Source organism: Sorex araneus, chromosome X (genome assembly GCF_027595985.1).
Source record: "Sorex araneus isolate mSorAra2 chromosome X, mSorAra2.pri, whole genome shotgun sequence".
Lineage (NCBI taxonomy): Eukaryota > Metazoa > Chordata > Mammalia > Eulipotyphla > Soricidae > Sorex > Sorex araneus.
The window spans coordinates 316539870-316559070 of record NC_073313.1 but is presented as its reverse complement, the minus strand read 5'-3'; the positions used below and the strand labels follow the sequence as shown (position 1 = coordinate 316559070).

The 19201-nt window shown below is 57.5% G+C and overlaps 1 protein-coding gene across 3 annotated transcripts in view; it reads right to left on the bottom strand.

Annotated features, from left to right (window-relative positions):
- The window catches only part of KCNIP3 (potassium voltage-gated channel interacting protein 3), a 69571-nt gene that overhangs the window by 42570 nt on the left and 7800 nt on the right, over window positions 1-19201 (bottom strand). Inside the window, exon 2 of one of the 3 annotated variants that reach the window (XM_055120511.1) lies at window positions 14059-14224. The exons of 1 other annotated variant lie outside the window; for it this stretch is intronic. In XM_055120511.1, the coding sequence (XP_054976486.1) occupies window positions 14059-14224 (166 nt within the window). Of the gene's footprint in view, window positions 1-7689; window positions 8055-14058; window positions 14225-19201 lie in introns of those variants that run through there. One more of the 3 variants, XM_055120512.1, reaches the window with a different exon arrangement.

The window sequence follows — 19201 nt, the reverse complement described above, 5'->3', positions numbered from 1 at the left end:
GATGCCAGCACTGCGGGGATGAGACAAGGCCAGTCCTCAGCGGAGGTGACATTTGAACTGGGGCTTGAAGCCCGCCCCTTTTGCAGGTGCTCTGGGCAGGGAAGACAGCGGCCGCTGACATCCTGCCAAGGAAGAGCAGGCCCGCGGGGCGCTGAATTTATTCGAGGTTTCAGGGAAACCACGGAAGGTTTGGGAAGGAGGTTTGGGTTTGCAGAGAGCGCTGGGGGCTGGCTGCTCTTAAGGCGGGGCCGGGGGCGGGGCAGTAGGGGCGGGGCATGTGGGCGGGGCATGTGGGCGGGGCCAGAGAGGTGGGGTCCGGGCGCGGCCGGAGGGAAGGGACGGAGCCAAGGAAACAGCACCTAGGAGAACCCGAATCTCTTGTAGTTCCTGGCAGTCTCATGGATCAGATGCAATGCTGGGGATCAAACCCCGGTTGGCCACATACAAGGCAAATGCCCTAATCACTGTACTATCTCTCCAACCCCTTAAAGAGAGCTTTTAAAAACTTTCTTTTGTTTTATTTTGTCTGCTTTTGCTTCTTTTGTATTGAAAAAATTTTTTTTACTCTCGGAGAGCCCTGCAAGCTACCGAGACTATCCCGCCCGCACGGCAGAGCCTGGTAAGCTACCTGTGGTGTATTCAATACGCCAAAAACAGTAACAACAAGTCTCACAATGAAGACGTTCCTGGTGCCCACTCGAGCAAATCGATGAGCAACGGGATAACAGTGCTACAGTGCTACAGTGCTTGTAGCTCCCACCAGCCCTCACGCTGGCTGCTGAGCGGTACCAGGGGCAGGCTGGAGGCAGGGTCTGCCCTCCCAAGGCACCCGTCTTCACACTCCCTGTCCGTAAGCTCTCAGACCCCGACTCAACGCCAGGATCCGGCTCTGTTTCTCAGATGGGAAGATGAGCGCTTGGGCCCTCTGAGCCCTGAGCCCAGGGGGTCTCACGCGGTCACTGCTGATGCTCATACAGCAGAGGGCCTGAGACCTATGGTTTCTGCGCTGCTGCCTCTGATGATGTCTCTCTGGGTGCACTGCAGCACCGCCCTGCTGGGCTGGCCACATCAGTACTTCCTGTGACTGCTTCCTTTTACTCTCGGTCTCCCTCCCGGCTTTGGCCCCTAGGCCCGTCGTGCAGGACCGGTCATTGCCAATGCCAGCCCCAGGATTAGGTCCCCCCCCGCCCCCCGCTCCAGGCCCACGTCCTCAGCTCGCCCTTCTCTGGGCGTCTCGCTCTGAAGGCAGGCCGGGGAAAACGTCTTCCTTGAGCCCAACCCGGCCCCTGCCCCCATTCTGTGCCTGGAATCTGGTTCTCACTCCTCACTGGGGTCCATAAGCATTCCAGTTTACCCATCTTCCACCCAAGTCTGCTTATAAATGTCATCTTTCATCCTGCAGCTGGAACAATACTAGAGATTTTAAACCCTCAGTACTAACCCACAGGGGAAGTAGTACAGGGGTTAAGGTGCTTCCCCTGTGGTTGACCCCGGCACTGTATATGGTCCCCAGGCATGGAAATCCAAAAATCAGCAATGGCAGCAACAAAAAAACTTCTGCTGTCTCCAGCCTGATTTCAACATCAACAAAGATGTGAAGCCTTGAAAGGGAAAACATTCAGCTCACCTGCCCAGTCCTGTTTCTCCTGGTTGTACCCTCATTCCCGGAGGACCCACAGGGGCCTGCAGACCAGTTTGAGGCTAGCCAGTCTATCAGGCTGGTCCCCTCCACCAGGCCCACTCCTGGGTGTGGACGCCGACACCGTACAAGCTTGTTCTCTCTTCCACAACCGTATGGACAGTGAAACCAACCCCAGGCTTGCCCCCAGCCTCTGAGGGCCTCCGGTAGTGATATACAAGGAAGAGCAGCCTCCACAAGGCCCACAAGAATCCCTGGTGACTGGGCCAGACACTTCACTGGCTGGGGTGGGCGGGGGTGGGGGAAAGAGATTCCCCACCCTGTCCTGGCTTAATTCAGGGCGTCAGAAGCCACAGGAAGCAATGTGGTAGCTTCCTGTAAACACCAGGTCCAGGTGACCGGAAGCTAAAGCAATGGAGAAGCAGGGGAGAGGTCCAGTGGGTGTGGGCACACCTTAAAGTGCTCAGGAACCATTCCAGGCTCTGTTCTCAGGAATTACTCCTGGTGCTGGGGGGGGGGTGGGGGGGACCATTATGCGGTGCCAGGGAACTAGTGTCGGAAGAAAGCAAGCATCTGAGCCCCGGTACTATTGGTCCAGGAGTAGGGTTCTTACTGGACAATGCAGAGCTGCTGAATTAAGTTGAAAGTGGCCAGAGCTAAAATCATATGATGTCACTTAGACAGGATATAGAGAAGCAGAGCAGAGAACAGACAAAGTCAGACAAACCCGCAGGCTCAGACTTCAGAGCTGAGGTTACGGGGGGGGAGGGGAGGGATACTTCCGTGGTGGCTGCAGTGTGGTGACGCTCTACCCCTATATTTAATGTTTCTTTAATGTTTCTCACTTTATCTCAAAAAAAAAAAAAGCCAGAGTGCAGATGTGCTGGTCCCTGCTGCCCTCTAGTGGGCACATGGGGAATGCCTACCAGTGACCTTTCGCAAGCAAATCGGCGAGGGCGGGAAGGCTCCAAGAAGGCGCCAGGGGGCACCAGACATCAGGGAGCTTCTGCCTAGGAGTCCTGTGGCTCCATCATCAAGCGTCTGCCTACTCCCTAAGTAGCCCCTGCATGACACAAGAACACTTCATCCATCTCAGTGCATCAGTGAACTATTCTCATTTTCTCCTCCTACTATCTCTAAATCACCCCCACCCCCCTGCACCCCACCGGGCAGGGACACTGCACCACACACAGCAGCTCTGGGTGGGGTCTGGCACAGGTTGATGATGACGGGACCCCAGGAATCCCCTTGCCTAGGCATTCAACTCCCAAATGTGAGAGGGGCTTCTTGTCAGAGACCCTGTCCCAGTGCCTCTCCCTTTGCACCCCAGCCCACCCCTGTGCTCCCCTGCCCCTTGGAGGTAGGTGCTGGAGGAGGCTGGTGGGCAGGAGCCCCGGGGTGAAGAGACCAGCAGCCCATTCTCTCTGCTGGAGCCCTCGCTAAGGCTAAGGGAATGCCCAGAGCTGTTCATGGGTCAAGCTTCTAGCGTACCTCCCTCAGCCAGGCCCTCGGAGAGTCTGGGAGTGGCTCTGGGGACGGGCATGCAGGTGTAAAAAGAGCATCGCTCAGGGTGTGAGGAGCAATCACAGAGAAGCCAGAGGGTAGCAGGGGGCCGTGGCGCTTGCGACAGCCCCCATTCTGGGGTCCAGGAGCTACAAACATCCCCCAGATTCCTTCGACACTGTGCCAGGGCAAGTCGGATGCGGGGGGGGGGGGGGGGACACAGGATTCACGGCCTCTCTTTGACCTTGGAAATTACGCACTTGAGCTCAGATTTCACAGAAAAGGAAACGGAAACCCAAAAGGGGGGAAATCTCCACACTTGGATCACACATGAGCCAGTCCCCATGCATCCCAGTCCAACCTGGCAAGGCAACAGGGAGCCACCACCTAGGTCCTTACAGATGCCAGTAGAATGACACACCCTTTCAACGGGTGGGGCTTTGTAGGCCAAGAAACTCACCCAAAGTCACACAGCACCACAGAGCAAGCCACTGCAAGAGTCCCAGCCAGGTAGAAAGTTGGAAAAGGCAAAGGCTACACGAGAGGTGCAGGGGTTTTCCTGAGCATCTATTCTTTTTGTTTGTTTTGGGGTCAAACTCAGTGGTGCTCCCTGCTCTGTGCTCAAGGATCACTCCTAGCAGTGCTTAGAAATAGAACCCAGGTTGGCCGCAGGCAAGGAAAGCATGTACTACTACCTGCTGTACTATTCCTCTGGTCCAGTATCTCCTGCTTGTGTGACCCTTTCACAGACAAGGGCTGAGGTTCGGCAAAGCGGGGTGCTGTTAAAGCACATACTCAAGAAGGCCACGGGGTGGCTCTCAGGGTTCCGTGCACCGCACAGCAGGTCAAAACTCGAGCCAGAGTCAATGCATTAAAATCTGAGAAAATGAAACTGATGAGCTGGTCCCAGCCAGTCAGCTGGGCTTGCCTAAATAAGGCAACTGCTTTAGTGATGCCTATCAAACGATTGCTTTGTGTCTCTGGGTCTCTATAAAATCCCTCCCCTCGCGCTTGTCTGAGGAGGGCTCCTAACCATCTTTGGTCTGGCCAGCCTGTGCTGGTCAGTCCCGTCACTCCCTCGCTCGGCAGCTGCCCTTGCTCCACAGGAAACTTGCCTATTTCCCAACTACCGGCAGCAGGACACTGCTGTGGAAGTTTTGGTTTTGTTCCTTGGGGGGGGCACTCCCCAAACCCCCAAAGTCTCAGGGGACCATGGAGGCACTCCTGTGTTAGTTAACCAACCGGGCCAGTGATTCTGTGTGAAGGTCCAAGGGCATGGTGCTGTTTGACCCTGCAGTGTCAGAGGTCTCCAGGGATACCCCAGCAGGACTGGGGAGCCAGGGCCATACCCTGTGATGCCTTGGGGGTCATCTGAGCCAAGTGTGTGCTAGGACTGTGCCCTAACCACTGCACTATCTCTCATCCCAACCTGGCCTGAGTTGATGTCTGCTCAAAAAACTCATGAAATAACTGCCTCAGTTTATCTCTTAGCAGCTCCAAGTAGCAGAAAGACTCTGTTTAAAGAGAGATTCTGTTTAAAGACTGTGGAAATAAAGCCCAGAGCATGGGGTGACCTTTCGGTCCTGCTGGGGTGTCTAATGCTTCCAAGGCACAGAACAAAGCTGTCCAATGGATGGGGGCTTGACTGAGCTCCACACATGCAGCGTAGCTGAGAAGCGGGGGTGATTTCGCTCCTCTGGCAGAGAGGAGACCCCAGTGAGGGTGTCCCTGCCTGGCTTCCTCCCCCCCTGAGAGCCCTCTCAGACTCCCTCTCTCCAAAGCCCCTTTCTCTGCAATCAGCGGCGTTATGCGACTGCCTCACTCAGCACTGCACTGGCACCTTGACATGCACTCACTATTTGCAGAGCAATATTTCTAACACACCCAGAGTGATGCTGCATCTGTCTGAGCCTGCTGGGCCCAGCTTTGTGACCGTGGGGCTCTGCCGTCCCCATCAGCAACCTGAGCTCTGCGTCTGCCCAAAGTTGGGGGCATAACACGGGTGGGGAGCAGGATAAGAAAAGTAAACCGTCGTGATTTTTCTTAACTTGTTATCTAAAATACCAAGCTGTGAAGAGGTGGAGCAAACAACTTGAAAAAGAAGAGTGGGTAATCACAAAATCACAAAATACCATACCGAGTGCACAGGAATCTATGTGATCTATGTGAATATATTGTTTTGTCAAAGATTCAACGTAAACCAAAACGGTTGCCAAGGGGGTACCCTGAAAGAGGAATCACTAGTCGATACACTCCGGAGGAGGGAAGCAGAATCAGAGGAGATGGCGCCTCAGAGTCCAGAGCAGACACGGAATCAAAGAAGCTCAGGCATCTGAGGTGCTGCCACCCGAAACCAGCTTCCCGCTGGATCTCAGCCTCGACCCTGTGAAGGCAGGGCGAGATGGTCCTGCTGAGGCTCACGGTGCCGATTTGGTCCCGATGCACTCCGGCTCTGCGTGGCTCAGGGCATCTTACTGTGCATGTCTCTGAGCTCTGTCTGGAGCCTGGTGGCTGGGACCCCCTGAGGATTGCCGCCCTGGCCAGTGTTAGGAGACAGCGGTGGGTGCAGGCGCCGTGACCTAGTTAGACAGAGCCACAGAGGCCACCGGGATGCGCCGGCACGGAGCGTTGCAGGCCTGGCTGTGAGCAGCCAGGGAGAGAAGCAGAGAGAGATGGAAGAGCGACCTCGGGGGCATGGCTGTGCCCCAGGAGCACAGGGGACCCCCGGGCGACGGTGGGCTTCATTCCTGCAGAGGGGCTGGGTTACATGGGTGGCTAAGATATGCAAGTGGGAAAGCGAGTGTCTTCACTGTGGGGAAGAAGCGAGGCTGAGTGTGATGCCCTCTGCTCTGGGAGCCTGGGCCCCAAGGCTGCTGGGCTCCATCACTGGGCCACCTCCGGCCACCCCTGAGCTTCAGGGGGCTCTAAGGTCTGCACCATTTCCCATCCCAAGTGCTGCCATCAGCGTGGCTGGGGCTTCTAGGCCAGGAGCAGGGGCCAGGGTGACTGTCTGGCCCCCCTTCTGTCCAGTCTCTCCAAGCTCTGCGGGAACCCAGACAAATGCAGGCTTCATACTTAACAGGTACTTCAATGGGGAAAACCCCTGCTTTATTATTTGTTCTGTTTTTTTTTTTTCATTGTTGTTGTTTTTGGGCCACAACCCATAATGCTCAGGGCTTATTCCTGGCGCTGTGCTCAGAGATTACTCCTGGTGGGTCTTGGGGAACCGTATGGGATGCGGGGGATCAAAGCATTGTAACCTGTACCCGCACACAAGGCTCTGAACACTCCCGCTTTAACGACAACACTGCCAGCATTGTGAAAACTGAGAAAGTTTTCGTGGCAGAGGATTCTGCTTTACATTGCTTTTGTCTGCCTCTTGGTCCCGAGCGTCCCAGGTGTGGGGGGACAGTGGGCAAGGGAGCAGGAGGAGGAGGCTTCTCATTCTGACATATTTACTATTACTTTTGAGTACTGTCTACCATGATCTTTCAGCCGTGTTGGAGATGATTTAGGTGGCCCGTTTGGGGGATATAATCTTTTTGAAAGGGAGTCTTCGTTCACTTGGCAGTGTTCACAGTCCCAGCCCTGCGCTCAGCCTCGGGACAGAGCAGGGAATGACATCAGCGTTTCTCATCCAGGGACTGAGAAGCTCATCCTGAGATTCCATGGGGACCTCAAGGGACATTCAGGGGGCCATGGCACAAGACTCGGGGGGCAATGAGTAGGACAGGGGGGGCACAGGGAGGGAAGGGGGCTGAGAATCACTGGGTCAGAAGGGAGTCTGGTCTGGCAGCTGGGATCAACTTTGTTGTTTTGGGGGCAAACCACTGCTCTGTGCTCAGGGTCCCGTTCCACAGTCCTGGGACAGATCTGGCCTTCTGCATGCTAAGCCCGGGCCTTACCCCGCGAGCTGTCCCCCACCTCCCCGCTAGCCTTGGCTTTGACCAGAGTGCAGGTCCCCACAGACTGAGAGCTAGGGGGCTGCTGCCCTCTGTAACTCACGTCCTTTGTCTCCGCCCAGACAAGGAGAGAATGGCCGGATGGCCAGGACTCTCTGCCCGGGCCTCACCGAGCAATGTGGAGCTCCTGCCCATGGCCCCCTCTCCCTGGGCCTGGTCCCCACCGCCCGGTCTCGCGCTGGGTCTTTCGGCACCTACGCAAGGGCTGGAAGGCTGGGGGTCAGGGAAACCCAGGTCTGGCCTGCAGGGGAGCCACACCCATATGGCTTGCCTTGGTTTGGGGACCCCCCAGCCCCCACTAGGTTTGTGCCCCTCTGTGCTGCCCGAGGCGTGCCACCTCCCTCAGCTCCTTCCCTCACCTCCTCACTGTGGTCTTGGAGGGGACAGAGGGGGGCCCAGTGAGGAGACGTGGGGTGATAGGATGGTAGGCACCAGTGGCTAAGCTGGACGTGCACCCCGAGGAGAAAGCCCCCCTTTTCCCTCCCAGCCCATGGGGGTTCACTGGCTTGGCACGCACCCGCAGGGGCACAGGGGCAGGCAGGGCTCCAGAAGGGCCACCCTCCTCCCCCACCCTGGGCCGCTCACCTCCAGCCAGGTTCCCCGAGATGAAGCGGAAGAAGAAGCTGATGACGTCGCCCAGGTGCTTCTTGCAGCCGTGCTGGCAGTCCCGCAGCCTCATCGCTGGCCCCTGCGCCCACCGCGGGGGCTCGCCGCGCCCTGACATCCCGAGCCCAGCGCCTGCCTGCCCGCGGCCTTCTAGAACCCTCTGTCCCCTGGTTCGGCTCCGGCTGCGCCTCTGCCTCTGTGTCTCTGGCCTTCTCTTTCCCGCTCTGTTCCAGCCCCACCCGCTGACCTAACACACCCAGTTCCCCGACACGGGGCCGACCCTTCCTGGGCGCTGGCTCTGGCTCCACAGGGCCCGGGACTCACCCTCGGCTGCAGCTTCCAGGCGGGGCTGCGCTCTCCAGGGCTCCAGCACCCTGAGGAGGCAGCGCGGGTGTCGTTGCCACTGAAGGTGTCACCTCACAGCCCAGCCCCGGCCTCCTCACAGCCCTGCCCCAACCTACCTCCCGTCTGGGAGGGTGCAAGCTCTGGGCACAGCGGCGACACATTTGGGACTTGGTGGGCTCTTGACCTCTGACCTCTGACTCCTGTTCACAGACCCCAGCCCTGTCGGTGGCTCCATAGAGTGGAGGGTGGGACATGGGAGGGAGGTCCCCCTTGATGAGGAGAAAGGGGGAAAGCCAGGGGAATGGTGGAGCTCCCCTTCCCCCAGACATTTACTGAGGCTGTTTGCTCTGGTCCTGGCTGGGCACCAGGATCAGATCAACTGCCCGTGTGTGGGTCACAGAGAATAGCAGTTCAGTGTTCGACCTCTCCTGCTTGGACACCCACAGCATCTAGGATTTGTTTTAGGTGGAAACATGCCCAGTTTAAAACAATTTAACAAAGAAAAAAAATCTCTCTACTTCCTTTGCAGTAAAGATGGCTCTGTTCTGGACAGTAAAATGCAGGCACAAATTTTCCAGACATCTGTAGCCAAGTTTCTTCCCTGATTCAGGAGTTACCTCTAAGCCTTTCTACTCAATATCTTCTTCTTCTTCTTGCCGTGAATGAAGCCATGATGGCTGGAGCCAAAGCAATCACCGTGCAAATATGAGGAAAAGGGCAAAGAACCAAAAACCTTGACTCTGACATCCTCAAGCAGCTAAACTCATGCCAGCCTCTGCCCAGCTCAGATTTCTCCCCAAGCCGACAAGCACACGTGTGTCTGGACAAAGCCACCGTTATTTGGGCTTTCTGCAAGTGTAGTGCGGAGTCAGAACATTCCGTCTGGAGTGAGAGATGGCCCCACCACAAGGGGGCGCTGCTCCTTACCTCCCTGCCACCAGCAGAGCCTGAACTCCAGGCCCATGCCCTGGGAGAGATGCCCGAACATGTCCATTGGCACCCAGAGTCTGAGACCACTTAGGAAGCTCGGCTGGGCCCATGCTGGCACAAATGGGGAAGTCAGGTACTCCTTGGGTTTCAAGAAGCAAAGCCAACACAAGACGGACACCCAAGGACAGTAGACAGAAGGGTCAGGAAGATTGCTCCATAGTTGTAAGCCTGCCTCACGAGCCGGCGGGAGAGGACAGCTGGAATAGAGAAGGGATCACTAAGAAAATGATGGCTGGAGGAATCGGTCGGGATGGGAGATGTGTGCTGAAAGTAGATAAAGGACCAAACATGCTGACCTCTCAGTGTCTGTGCTGCAAGCCATAATGCCCAAAAGTAGAGAGAGAGTATGGGGAATATTGTCTGCCATGGAGGCAGGGGGAGGGTGGGAAAGGAGGGTTATACCAGGGATATTGGTGGTGGGGAATGTGCACTGGTGGAGGGATGGGAGTTTGATCATTGTGAGATTGTAACCCAAACATGAAAGCTTGTAACTATCTCACGGTGATTCAGTAAAATTTAAAAAGAAGAAGAAGAAGAAGCAAAGCCATGCTTTGGGGAAGATGTCTTTGGACAGTCAGTCAGTGACACACTGCTGGCCCCTCATGGAGCTGGATGTCACCCATGACCACAGGATATGGGGGCACAAGATCTAGGTTGCCCCTCAAGAATATCAGGGGCTATGAATATCAGGGGCTCAGAGAGATAGCACCAGGATTAGAGCAGGGTTAGACCTTGTGTGCATGTATATGGTATTGTTTGAGTGTGTGCGAGTGTGTGTGTGCATGCATGTGTGTTTGTGTGTGTGCTGTGTGTGCAAGTGTGTATGTGCATGCATATGTATGTGTTTGTGCATGTGCATATGTGTGTGTGAGTGTGTGTGTGTGTGTGTGTGTGTGTGTCCCAAGCAGGTGATACATCTTAGCTTAGCAGCTAGAAGTCTCTGGCAGCTCCCAGCTCTGTCCCAGGAGCTCACACCCAGGGCACTCCCTGCGCTGGGGCTGTCACTCAGCTCCCACACTTGGCCCCATGCAGGACCCTGAAGACCAGCCAAGGATGCTGAGTGCCGCATGTTCACAGACATGAATCTGATCACATGTTGCTCCCATTGCCGGGAAGGAGCAGTGGCCTGAACTATTTCCCTTACGTAGTTGCTAGCATATGTTGAGGGGCCTGGGAGGGAGGTGGAGGAAGAAGGGGGCGGTGACTGGGAGGGCTGAGCAGGTCACAGTGCTCTGCGGTGCTCCCCAGGGGCCACCAGGCGAGAGGAGGTGCTGGCGGGTGGGGAGGACTCACAGGGAGCCCGCATTCCTGCACGCTCCTCTTGTCCTGGATAGAGCGCCGTGGCACGAGGTTAGAGCCTGGGGTCTGTGGCGGACTCTACACAGGCTGCCGTGTGGAGCTGGAGCCGGGGCCCGCTGCCCACCTTCTCGAGAGTAGGAACCCTGACTGCAGGCCACAGGGCTGGTTCTGAGGGCCCGGGCAGCCACGTGGAGGCTCAGGTGTGCCTGGAAACTTCTCGGGCCTTCCAGCATGTCCTGGCCGCCAGTGAAACAAAGCCCAGTGAAGGATCACTACTAAGGCCCTGTGGGGGAGGGCCGGGGGGTGCGGGGGGTGGAAGCTTTCTCCAGACCCGAGGCCCGGACTTGAGAGAAAATGAAATGGTTGTTTGTTGATGCCACATTTCTGAGTATTTGATCCCAGAAGGTAAATGAGACTTTCCTCCCTCAACATGTGGCTACACAAAAATGTACTTTGAGGGGCTGGAGCAATAGCACAGCAGGTAGGGTGTTTGCCTTGCACGCGGCCAACCCGGTTTCAATTCCCAGCATCCCATATGGTCCCCTGAGCACCGCCAGGGGTAGTTCCTGAGTGTAGAGCCAGGAGTCACTCCTGTGCATTGCTGGGTATGACCCAAAAAGCAAAAAAAAAAAAAAAAGTTTTAAAAAAAGGACTTTCAGGCCAAAGCAATAGTGCAAAAGGTAGGGTGTTTACCTTGTCTGCAGCTGACATGGGTTCAATCCCCGACATCCCATTTGTCCCCTGAGCACTACCTGAGTGTAGAGCCAGGAATAAGCCCTGAGAATCACCAGATGTGTCATAAAAAAACCAAAAAAAAAAATTTTTTTTTTAAATTTCCCCTGAAGTTTCTTTTCCCCCAGACGCTGAACCTTCAACTTTGTACACTTCGGAGGACTAGAGCAGGTAGGGCACTTGCCTTGCCTATGGCTGACCGTGTTTGGCCCCTGACACCCCCGAGTGTCCTCGACGCTCTGCCAGGAGTGATACCTGAGCACTGCCAGCTGTGGCCCCCAAACGAAAACCCAACAAACAAAACCAAGCAGAAAAACAACTTCGCATACTTGTGTTAAGGGGAACAGTTCTTCAACAGCCAGGTGACTGGGTTTTAGAGAAATCTGTGCAACTTTCTATCCAAGATGGCAGCACACGCTCGGGGACATCCTGTCTGCGGAGCCCTGGTGCTCTCCACAGGTGGGCATCTCTGCGGCCACAGGCAGAGACGGTTAATCTGACTGGTGTCCCCAGACTTCTCCACTGTCAGCTTTTCTCAGGGTTCTGGTGGCAGTGGCTCCCAAGATTTGACACGGGGCACCCACTGGGGAAACAAGGGTGTCCCTGGCATGGGGTGGCTGCTGGTGAGAGTTGGTCTCCCCTCAGCATCCTGTGTCCACCTGTGTGTGCAGGGAGCACCTAGGGCATTTGACCAGTACCCTAGTGTGTGTTTCTGTGTGTGCATGTGTGTTTGTGTGTGCGTGCATGTGTGTGTTGTGTGTGCATGTGTGTATGTGCATATGTGCATGCATATGTGTGTGATATGTGTAGTACCCTGCGTTTCTACTGGAATCCCCTGGATTGAAGCATTTCCCATCACACAAGCGGGTGCTGGCCTTGTCCCGGCCTCAAGGACATGCTCTCAGCACCTGCGAGGCTTTGAGGAAGCGTCCCAGCAGCCTCTCTTCACACACCGCTGGGACTCAGTGGCCTCTGCCCCGGCCCCTGATGTGAGTGAAACTGTTCTCCGGGTTCCGGGGTGAAGCAACCAGCCCTGCAGGCTCTCGGCGACACGGGTCTGAGGGTTGGGCGGCTCAGCCTGGCCCCTGGGGAGGTGTCTGTCATCCTGACCGAAATTAGATGCTGGGGAGATGCACGGGGCAGGTCAGAGCCACAGCCCCCGGGTCACTGAGCACCCCCTGGCCCTGCAGTGCTGGGGAGCGAGGGGCCTCTCAGCCTCGGGTCTAGCTCTCCGGGTGGCTTCTGGACAGACCCCCCCAGCTTAACGCCTTCACCACTGACTAGTTTCAAACTCTCCCGGGGGGCCTCCTTAGCCAGCCAGCCCTTGCCCCAGGCCTGCCTCTCCTTCAGAGAAGCCCCACCTGGCCCCAGCCTGGGACTGGCCTCTGCTCCTGGTTGTCCCAGAGCCCTTGCTCTCTGGCCACTCTGCTGCTGCGTGGAAAAACCCCATCAAGGGCAGAGTCTTGGCCACCTGCCCAGACACGGCTGCCCGGGACACTGCAACGAGCACCTCTGAAAGGCCCCGTTGTCCCCTGGACCCCGAGCCCGTGGGGCCCCTCGGAGGAGCAGAGACGCCTCATTTGGACACCACTTAGTATTTCACAGGCACACGGAGTCCGGCGTAGCCACGCCCACCACAGCCAGTGTTTCCAGGGACACACACAAATCTGGGTGAGGAGACAGGCGTGTGGGGGTGGGGGTGCTGCCTCCACAGACCCCTGAAGCTGCCACGTCCCCCAGCTCTCAGGCAAAGGTGTGAACACGACCGGGGCGACCCCCCACTCAGTCAGACAAAAGATCCAGGCCGGGAGCCCTCAGTGGGTAAAAAGGCCCGCGTCACTCATGGGTGCCACTGAGTGTGTCACCAACAGTTTGTCTCACAGGGCCCTGAGTGTGTCACCCACAGTGTGAGTCTTGCATGCCCTGAGTGTGTCACTCACAGTGTGTGTCTCATAGGCCCTGAGTGTGTCACCCACAGTGTGTCTCACGGGGCCCTGAGTGTGTCACCCACTGTGTGTCTCAAGGGGCCCTGAGTGTGTCACCCACAGTGTGTCTCACGGGGCCCTGAGTGTGTCACCCACAGTGTGTCTCACGGGGCCCTGAGTGTGTCACCCACAGTGTGTCTCATGGGGCCCTGAGGGTGTCACCCACAGTGTGTCTCATGGGGCCCTGAGGGTGTCACCCACAGTGTGTCTCACAGGGCCCTGAGTGTGTCACCATAGTGTGTGTCTCACGGTGCCCTGAGGGAGTCACCCACTGTGTGTCTCAAGGGGCCCTGAGTGTGTCACCCACAGTGTGTCTCACGGGGCCCTGAGTGTGTCACCCACAGTGTGTCTCATGGGGCCCTGAGTGTGTCACCCACAGTGTGTCTCACGGGGCCCTGAGTGTGTCACCCACAGTGTGTCTCATGGGGCCCTGAGTGTGTCACCCACAGTGTGTGTCTCACGGGGTGTGCCTTGTCCCCTGTATGTGTGTGAGTGTGTGGGGACAGCAGTCTACTCTGCCTCCTGCCTGTGAGTCACACTCTGGAACAGCAAACCCTGGGCGTCATGGCGGGCAGTCCCACGGGAGCCCAGAGTGTTTCTGCGGGGGGAGGGAGGATCCGGGATGCCTGGGTGGGAGTGGGGGGGTTCAGGCAGGGGACACCTCTTCTCAGGTCCCCCTTGTCACTCCATCTCCCGGCAGCCCTGCAAGAGGGTGGGTCCCTATGTGCAGGGGTGAGGGGGCCTGAAGGAGCGGCCAGAGCTGCAAAGGGCAGGGGGCTGCCCTGTCAGACCAGAAGCCAGGAGACCCCTGCAAGGCCCAGGGTGTGGACCTCTCCCCCATCTCGGCGGGCCCTGTGGGGAAGCAGATGCTTCATGGCGGGGGCATTCATGGAAGCACAGCCACCCCCAGGACGCAGCCCAGAGCAGCTGGCCCTGCTGACCCTCCGCCCCCTCCACCCCCGGCACCCCCGGTCCTGAGGGAGCAGCCCCCGCCTACCTGAGCCCTGTGGGGCGGCGCTGGACAGGATCCACTTGACCAGGCAGCAGCGCAGCAGGGCCTGGCGCGTGAGCCTGGGCCTCTGCCACTTGACGCCGTCCTTCTTGCTGAGCGCCGTGCGGCCGGGCTCGCCCAGGAGGCTGCCGTCAGACAGCTTCATCACTTCCTGGGGGGGACAGACGCAGCCCTGAGCCCGGATGAGTGCTGGCTCCCCTCGGTCCGGCCAGGGAGTCCCCGGGCCGCTCGGCGGCTCTCTCCAGGCCCAAGGTCCCCTGTGGAAAGCAGCCAGGTGTGTCCCGGAGGGGGCCCAGGCCACTCTGGCTTCTCTGAAACCCCCTCCCCGGGCCTCCTATGCTGCACACAGCCGAGCCCTGGGGGCCTGATCTGCTGGGGGTACCCTGGCCCACCCCTAAGGAGCCTGGTGGGGGTCAGCGTCTACTACCCTCCCACCCAACCCTGCACCCTGATGGGCGTGGGCGTGGGTCCTGGGCCGAGAGGGGCTTGATTGGGGCGTTCAGCAGTCACCCTAACACCACCTGGTGTCAGAGCCGGGAGTCTCTGGGGTTCACAGTCTGCACCCCTCCCTGCCCCAGGCCCAAAGGGACAGCTGACCCCCACAGGCTCGTGTGGCCCAGCGGGGCACCCCCACCCACTAGCTGCATGCCCGCTTTCTTGTTCCACCTCGAGACAAGCCGAGGCAGAAAGGGAGATGGGGTGGCCTCTGGGGTGGGGATGTCCATGGCCCCCTTGAAGCAGAGATGTTGGGGAGAAACGATTCAATGAAGAGCAAGAGTATCCCGGTGGGGGGGGGGGGCGGTGGAGGCTGGAGCAATAACACAGTGGGTAGGGCGTTTGCCTTGCACGTGGCTGACCTGGGTTCGATTCCCAGCATCCCATATGGTCCCCCGAGCACCACCAGGAGTGATTCCTGAGTGCAGAGGCAGGAGTAACCCCTGTGTATCACCAGGTGTGACCCCAAAAAGCAAAAAAACAAAAAAGAGTAAAACCCCAGGGAGATCCTCGGGAGGTTTAGACTCTGGACAGAGGCGCTGTGGGGAGTATGACTCTGGAAACGGCAGTCCGGGCAGTTTTGGGTCAGTGGCTGCCCAGTGGGGCGATGCCCAAACTTCTCCTCTTCATCCCCGAGGCCTCCCCCCGCCAGTCCCAGCTCCCGTCCTGGTACTTATCACCCCCCAAGCCGCCCATACAAGACCCCCTCACTCCTTATCCAACGCTTCATAGCAATGCTGGGTGTCAGAGGGCCTCACAGCACCCCCCATACCAATGGGACGGAAGAGGGGCCAGCAAGGGGGCCCAGAGTCCCAGCGTGCCAGGTGTACTGAGAGAGGTCCCCTACACACTCACACCTCACGTGTATGCCCCCCACACACAAATGTGCACACATACATGAGCTTGCACACGCGTCCTGTCCAGGCTCAGGAAAGCACCTTCTCCCTGACTGACCATCTCACTCGGGAGAGAAACGGCCTTGACCACCAGTCTCGGACTGGGTGCCAGCAGCCTCACCTCTCGGGGATTCTCCTGCACACTTGGCTCTTGGGGTAGGTGGGGGCCGTGGAGACTGTAACGGGCTGCCCCCTCTCAGGACTGCGGGCAGGGAGAACACAGCCCGGCGTGGGGTTCGGAGGTGCAGCTGGGCTCCTGGGGGCCACACGCAGTGTGTCCTCGGGCCTGAGGGTCCCTTTGCACACCTGAAGGGCAGGTCACAGAACTCAGGGTCGCTCACACGCCAGGCATGAGCCCTGCCACTGAGTCACACCCCTGGCCCACAGGCAACCCTCCTGAGAAGCTGTCAGGCTCCTCTCCCACACGGGACGTGCATTGCACATTCTCCTCAGCCATGCCTGAGGGATGCGGCTTTCTGCATTGTCGCCGCTGGCATTTGGTGCTGTCACTTTAAATCTGTCTCATCCTTTCTGATAGGTACCAGTGATATCTAATTATGGTACAATTTGCATTTACATGATGACTAATGGTGTTAAACATCTTTCCGTGCGCTTATTTGCCATCTGTATGTCCTCTTTTTGAAATGTCTGTGCGTGTCTTTTGCCTATTTTCTAAGGGGAGGCCTTGTTCTTTTATTGTCAAATTTGGGGAGCAGGGGCCTTTGTGGGGGGCTTTGGGATGCCAGACTCTGGAATGGGGAAGAATTCATACAAAAAACCAGGACCAGACAAAACTAACACTTGGAGGGGGGGAGGGCGGGCAGGGAGGGGGGAGACAGACACGACTCAGAAAACAAATGGATCCAGAAGCAAAGCGTGCTGTGGAGTCTGGAGGGCTGAGAGGGAGCAGGTGGGAGGCTGAGGCAGAGCTGGGACTTGGCTGAGAGGCTTAAAGAGAGTATTGGCCTTTGATGCTCAGGGGGACGCAGGTGGAAGAGGCAGAGGGCTGGTGGAGGGGGGGAGTGCAGGTGGGGGAGGAGGAGAAGTGGGGGAGGGGAGGGTGGGTGGGAGAAAATGGAGGAGAGGAGGGAGGGTGGGGGAGGAGGGAGAGTGGGGGAGAGGAGGGTGGGTGAGGGGAGGCAGGGTGGGGCAGGAGGGAAAGTGAGGGAGGGGGAGGAGGGGGGAGGGTGGGGAGGGGAGAGGGGTGGGGAGGGAGGGAGGAGCAGCAGCAGTGGAGGCAGAGATGTGACACAGCTGGGCGGGCTCCAAGCAGAGGGGTGGTCTCTGGGGGGAAGCCCCGTGTTCCAGGTGACAGGCTGGGGGAGGTCCTGTGTCACTGCCACCTCCCCTGATTGCAGTCACAGGTGAAGGGCAGATCCCGGGGCCCCTCCTCCAGCTGAGACCTTCTGCCAGGGGCCCGGACACTCCCTGAGGTCTCAGACCCTCCCAGACAGCCAGTGTCAGGTACCCATGAGGACCTGTAGCTCTCCAGGCCTCTCGCCCCCGCACTGTGGGCTTGCGGGCCCCGGGTTCTGCCATGCCCCCTCCCCTCAGCCCCACAGGCCAGAGCGTGCAGTGGTCTGGCTCCCTGACTCTCTCCGGCAGCACCCACACCCCCATCCTGGGCTCCATGGTCCCCACTGGGTGAGCTGCACAGTTGTGGCAGAAAGGGCAAGTTTGGAGCCAGGAGACCACAACGGCAGGGCCCCTGGCCTGTGCCCCGACGTCCCATGTCACCCCGATGAAAGGGGCTGCAGCCCTCCAAGCATCGCTGGATGCTGCCCCCCAGCACCAGCACAAGAAAAAAACAAACTTGCGACCCTGTCCAACCTGACACTTGAGCATTTGTCTCAACAAACAAAATTTCGGGTTCATAGCCATTTTCTTTTAATCATCCCAAACTGGCAATGTCTGGGGCGTCCTTCTTTGATCTCTGGTTAACACACTGGTTCCCTCGAACTCTGGACAGCTGTGCACGGAGGGGAAGCAAGTGTGGTGGGTGGAGCTCCCGAGCGCCATGCCCAGGCAAGGAGTCGGCCTCGAGAGGCCTCAGACTGCCTGCACCCGGCTGTCTCATTGTCAGGGACAGCTCCTTAGAAATAGAACAGAGCAGAGGCCATCTTGCCACATTCAACAGAGAAGAAGCCGGGCGTTCTGGTGAGCAACGCGGCCAGAGAATGCTCCGGACCCGAGACCGGGCCAGCAACACCGGGGATCCAGAAGGAGGAGGTACAGCCGGCACACCTTCTCCAGATAGAGCCCCGGCGACACTGAGCAGCAACTAACACGGCTCCGGGATGCGGGACTGGGACAGCTTCGAACTGCGCGGCCGCTAATGCGCGGTTTAGACCTTTTCTAAAAACTGAAAACATACAATCTTTTAATGGAAAACTAATTATCAAATGCTTCCTTGGTAGTAGGGCTGTCTTTCTTGGGGGGAAACTCCAACAACAATAGTGAGTTTTGTGTTGAAATACGGAACGTAATCAAGGTAAAGAGAAAATGAAGTGAAATTCATCAGTTATACAGTTGGGGGTGGGGGGCGGGGGCGGAGGGTATACTGGGGTTTTTGGTGGTGGAATATGGGCACTGGTGAAGGGATGGGTGTTTGAATATTGTATAACTGAGTCATAAACCTGAGAACTTTGTAACTTTCCACATGGTGATTCAATAAAAATTAAAAAAAAAAAAAAAAGAGAACAGAGCAGAGGGCAGTGGGCCAGGGCTGCAAAATAGCGGGAGGGGCCCAAGAGACAGCACAGTGGGGAGGACACTTGCCTAGCACCTGGTCAACCCAGATTCGATCCCTGGCGCCCCAGATGGTCTCCTGAGCCTGACAGGTGTGATCCCTGACACAGAGCCAGCAGCAATTCCCGAGCAACACGGGGTGTAGCCCCAAAGCCAACAAAGCACACTCGCAGGAGGAGAGTGTGGCTCCAAACAGGCGAGAGGATTGCTTTGCAGGTGGCAACCCCTGTTCGAATTTCCTCCCCCACATGTGGTTCCTTCAGCACCACCAGGAGCAACTCTAGTACAGAGCCAGAAACATGAGCGCAGCTGCGAGAAGCCCCCAAATTAAACGAAAAGGGCAAGAGGAGGAGACACAAATGAATCTCAGAACCGAGCAGCTCTCTGCAGAGATGCCTCCGGACTTTGCAATAGGCCACTTTCTCCGGGCTGCTCCAGACGGGAGCAGGTGCTGGCCCTCCGCCTGCCCCCTAGGAATCCCAGCAGCCGCCATCTTCCAGAACTCAATGAAAAGTCCAGGTATGCAGGAGCAGTGGCGGCAAACGCCAGGCCTCACGGGATAGGGGAGGAGCCAGGGGAGGAGCCGGTCCCTCTCCTTACCCCCACCCCATGGGACCCTGAGATGATGCCCACGAACTGCCCCCGGCTACTTATTAAGCTCCTAAACAGCCATGATACAGAGACACACAAATGAATCTCAGAACCTTGCAGCTCACGGCAGAGATCTCTCCAGACCCTAACTATTAAAATTTTAGAATTCCAGGAGCACACAGCCGCTCTTGTGGCCGCATGACATTATATGCTATTCATAACAAGCAATACAAAACTAACGGTCTACCATTGCCTTTCCAGCAGGTTTGAGTGGTGGTGGGAAAATTCCAAATAATAATGGTGGGACTGGTGTCAAAATATTGAATGCAATCAAAGTAGAGAGTATTGTGGAAATTGTCTGCCACACAGGCAGGGGAAGGGTTGGGATAGGGAAGGGG